General features: G+C 51.6%; 1 protein-coding gene across 1 annotated transcript; it reads right to left on the minus strand.

Moving 5' to 3' along the window:
• Positions 1-1,133: 1,133 nt before the first annotated feature.
• Positions 1,134-1,460, minus strand: Prr9 (proline rich 9). Its single transcript, XM_026412925.1, has one exon. The coding sequence runs from the start codon at positions 1,458-1,460 to the stop codon at positions 1,134-1,136; it is 327 nt and encodes a 108-aa protein (XP_026268710.1).
• Positions 1,461-4,185: the final 2,725 nt, after the last annotated feature.

Genomic DNA, 4,185 nt, shown 5'->3' on the forward strand with positions numbered 1-4,185 from the left:
CCTCATGGGTGAGTCTTGAAGAGGTGGTGAGTGGGGTGGCCAGGGACCTGGAGGAAGGCACCTGGTGGGGTGGCCAGGGACCTGGAGGAAGGCACCTGGTGGGGTGGCCAAGGACCTGGAGGAAGGCACCTGGTGGGGTGGTCAGGGACCTGGAGGAAGGCTCTGGTGGGTGGTCAGGGCACCTGGTGGGGTGATCCAGGGCACCTGGAGGAAGGCTCTTCTGTTGTCCCCGTGAGATCTATTTTTTATTCCCACTTGGATTTCCCTCCCAAGTGGAATAAAATGATGACCACAGGGACACCAGGCAATGGGAGGTAGAAAGGAACGAGCACGTGTCAAGTCAGAATCAGACTCAGGATGAGCTTTATTGTACGTGTGTTACCTTCACCAGGGAGAAGAAGGTAAGGAAGCTGGAGAGCAGACCAGCTCATATCAGAGGGACACAAATCACATCGTCAAGAGCGTACGTGGTGAAAATCAAGGGCCCCAAACAGACCTGCTGGGAAGCTCAAAGATTGGCAAGGACCCAAACATCCCATTTGTATTTCTTTTTGGGCTATTTGGACTCAATCGTTTACATATTTTTGTTTCATTTTTTTTTAAAAAAACACACCCAACATTGCAATGTCCAATCACCGGCTCTCAGGATGCAGAGACAAAATGACTTAGTTTTTGATCTCTGCACCACCACCAACCTCCTCTTCTGGACACCCGTGGTCGTGGGTGGTGATGGTAAGTGCAAAGTCCATCATGTTCAGGTTGTTTTGAGGCTTGAATGAGTGCCTGCCGCTGTGGAAGACGAAGGAGTCCTTGGTCATCACAAGCCCAGGTTTAGGTGGATTTTTGGCTCAAAGGACGGAGCTTGGCTTCAGTGGCGTCCCTTGTTAGCCACACCATTCTACATTTGAGACCTTCCACAGCGGCCGAGAAGGATACTCATTCACGGAGGCTGATGGAACACGGAGAGAACTGTCTTCAGAGACACGGATCAAGTCCTGGAATACCGAGGAGGCCAGAAGGCAAGAGGGTACATGGCCCACAGGGACACCCACAGGAGAAGGTCACCAGAGCAGGGGCTGGGGTTGGATTTTTTCTGTGGGCCATCTTCCAGGCCCCAGATGGCGTAGGAGCAGCTACTTTCCCTTGCCAGGGGATGAGCACTTCTCCTGCCCCTTCTGAGGGCCAACCTCCACACACTTGGTCTGGGCAGGCTCCTGGCACGGCTCCTCGCACTGAGGCAGGCATGGGTCTTGGCCTGGTGGTGGGCAGTTTTCTTGGCTTAACTCCTGGCACTGAGGAAGACACACCTCCTGAGCTTGTGCTGGGCCCTTCTCTTGGCAGGGGTCCTGGCGTGGGGGGAGGCACACCACCTCAGCCTGGGCCTGGCACTGCTCTTGGGTCTTTTGCAGACACGGAGGGGGTGCACACGGCTGCTTGCACTGCTGGTCACTGAAGGACATTTTAGGGTGATTTGTAGGACCTGAAACAAACACAAGCTTTGAAATGCCCTGCATGAAAAGTACCAGACTGGAAACAGGGGCATAAAAAGTTGAGACGGTGTCGGGGAATAAATGATGATTAATCCTTATTTCTCTTTCTGTCGCTGTCTCAGTTCCTTGTGACACCTGTCTCTAAGCTGGAAATAGACTTTTGTTTGGATAGTCATACCCCGAAACCCTGGTCTCCCCGTAGAACTTACCTTTCTATTCAACTTGACTGATCCTTTTGGAGTCAGGTGAAAGAGACTAGATGGAACAGAATGGTTTGAGAAGCCCAAGAAATGGCAAACCACTTCAAAAATCAGAAGAAAATACCCTGCAAGGGAGGAGCAGGATAGGGGCTTCCCAAAGATTCAGTAGGAGGGAGGCGGTGGGGGGGGGGAGAGCGAGCGAGCGCACAGATGTCCCCACTTACCTGTCTTCAACGAGACTCAACCAAGGATCTGGATTGCAGAACCAGGCCAGGTGGGGACGTTTATATAGTCCTTGGTCTGGCTTCCTGCAGGACCGACAGGCCACGTGGGCTGAGGTCCTAATTGTGGAGTCACCGTAACGAGCTTCCTCTGAAATCAGGAATGGTTTGAGTCACTGCTTGGGATGCCTGTTAATCAGCCTGCATTTTGGCCTCTGGGTCCTCACCAGACCTCAGCAGGGAGGGGCACCTCTTAGATCTTTTCCATCAGTGGCAGCAGGAAAAGAATGTTCATCAAATGTTATCTCAGTCTGTTAAACCAGGGTTGAAGTTCTTGGTCTGCCCAAACCGGCTCTGGATGCCGTGAAAGATAAGATCCGCCTGGCTCATCTCATCTTCACCAATGGGAAGACTTTTCTAAGGCCCGGGGTCTGTCTGGGCCAGGGGATTGCACAGCCTCTTCATGGAGCCTGGCGCATCATGTGGTTCCAAGCAAACCAGGGGCCGACAGTCTTCTGGGTAGAGTGATTTTTCTGCATAAAGGTCCTGCGGGAAGTTGGGGTGATTTGTTGCTCTTGGGCTGGGAAGTGGGGTGGAGGGGAGGAGAAAGGGGGGAGAGGGCAGGCCATCCTCATCCTCTCAGCCTTGATTTATGTCAGACTTCTGAAAGTGGCGCTGCCCATGGGGTTTTCGTAGTGACCCAGAAGACGGGTTGGAACAAGGTCAGTCTGTCTCCTTATTTTCTGGAAAGCTTTTTCTTGGAATTCAGGTCCATAAAATCCAAGGGATGAAAGGAAAAGTTTCAAAGCGAACACACCCAGTTTTCCCCACCTCCACACCCTGGTGGAGTCCACCCGAGGTGCTGTCCTTCCCTGGGTCTGCTGAAACGCTGAGCGTTCTGAAAGTTCCCCTCGGGTCTGTCATCACCCAAGAGCCTTCTCTGGTTTCTGAAAACCAGACATAAATTCCTCTCTTCACGAACTCCTGGAACGTCTATTGTCCGTGCTATTTTTATGCCATGCGTGATTGCTATTAGGAATTCCAGTTGTTTGTGTGCAAGATCATATCATTTTCCTGGGTTGTAAGTTTCCAGAGCGTAGAAGCTAGGCCCTGGGTATAGTCAGTGGAAGAGGATGGAAGGCCGATGAGTACTGATGTGGTCAGCATTAATGAAGGGATGGGAGGGGGTGGGAGACCGTGGGGAACAGGGGAAGTTCTCCATTAATGGAAAATGGATAGAGATCAGTAATGAAAGACGCCCCTCGCCCACCAAGTCGAGGCTTTGTGTTTGCTGACTTTGACCAAATCCCAGGGACTTTATAAATGATGACGCTCCACTCCTCCCATGAACTTCAGGTTCAATTAAAACCTTCACTTGAAAGAGGTCGGTTTAGGTCGTTTCCTAAGAAACAGGTAAAATAAGGAGTGCCTTTGACTGTTTTTATTGGTTTGGGATGCGTGATGACTGAGAAGTTCCTAAAAGGCGAGCTGGGGAGACCAAGTGGTACTTTGGGCTTTTAGGACTGGTGCAGGTAGGACGATGGGCCGCCCTTGGTGACCCGGTGGGAGACAGAGGCCTGGGGAAGAACGTGCATTCCTGCGGGTCCATCTGAAGACCCAAGGTCAGCTGGGGACTCGGGGCACTGCACAGGGTGGACAGGCTCTTCTCCTTTTTCTTTTCTCTCCCTCCCTTCCATCCTTTTTCTGTTTTTCCCTATTCTTTCTCTCCCTCACTGTCTCCTTGGTCTTTTCTGTGGAATGGGGTTTAAGACACAGAGCAACTCTCCTGGGTCCTAGAGGGCAGGAGATTCCTTACCACTGAATTTACTGATTTATTCTTTCAGTCATTCGTGGCCTGGGTTTTAAGCAGTTCACAGTTTCCTGAAGAAGATAGGAAGAAGCCAGTCCCCACGTCTCAGAAGAACCCCCCCTCCCCCCCATTGATCTTGAGTGGAAGGTCCCGGAAGACTTCAGGAGAAGAAATATGCGCTCTGTCTTACTGGACAGTAGGAATTACCTAGGCAAGGACCCCGGACAAGGGCATTCCAGTCAGCCTTGAGGAAGGAAGGAGTCTTGTCAGGAGGCTGTTGAAGTACAGAGGCCCAGGTGAGAGGAAACGAGAATCCGAGGCTGACTTAGGAAAGGCATGGGTGATGAGTGGGGGAGGCCTGATTAGGATTTCCAGAATTTTCTGAAGCAGATGCATAAGGGAGATGACCTTGCTGTGCCACCTACACTTCTGTGGCTTTGGTTGAGCCCAAGGAAAAGTAGACG

This window comes from Urocitellus parryii, chromosome 11 (genome assembly GCF_045843805.1).
Source record: "Urocitellus parryii isolate mUroPar1 chromosome 11, mUroPar1.hap1, whole genome shotgun sequence".
NCBI classification, from domain to species: domain Eukaryota; kingdom Metazoa; phylum Chordata; class Mammalia; order Rodentia; family Sciuridae; genus Urocitellus; species Urocitellus parryii.

What these genes read in the sequence shown, in the direction of transcription:
- Prr9 (XM_026412925.1), bottom strand. Translation starts at nt 1,460, where the DNA reads ATGTCCTTCAGTGACCAGCAGTGCAAGCAGCCGTGTGCACCCCCTCCG.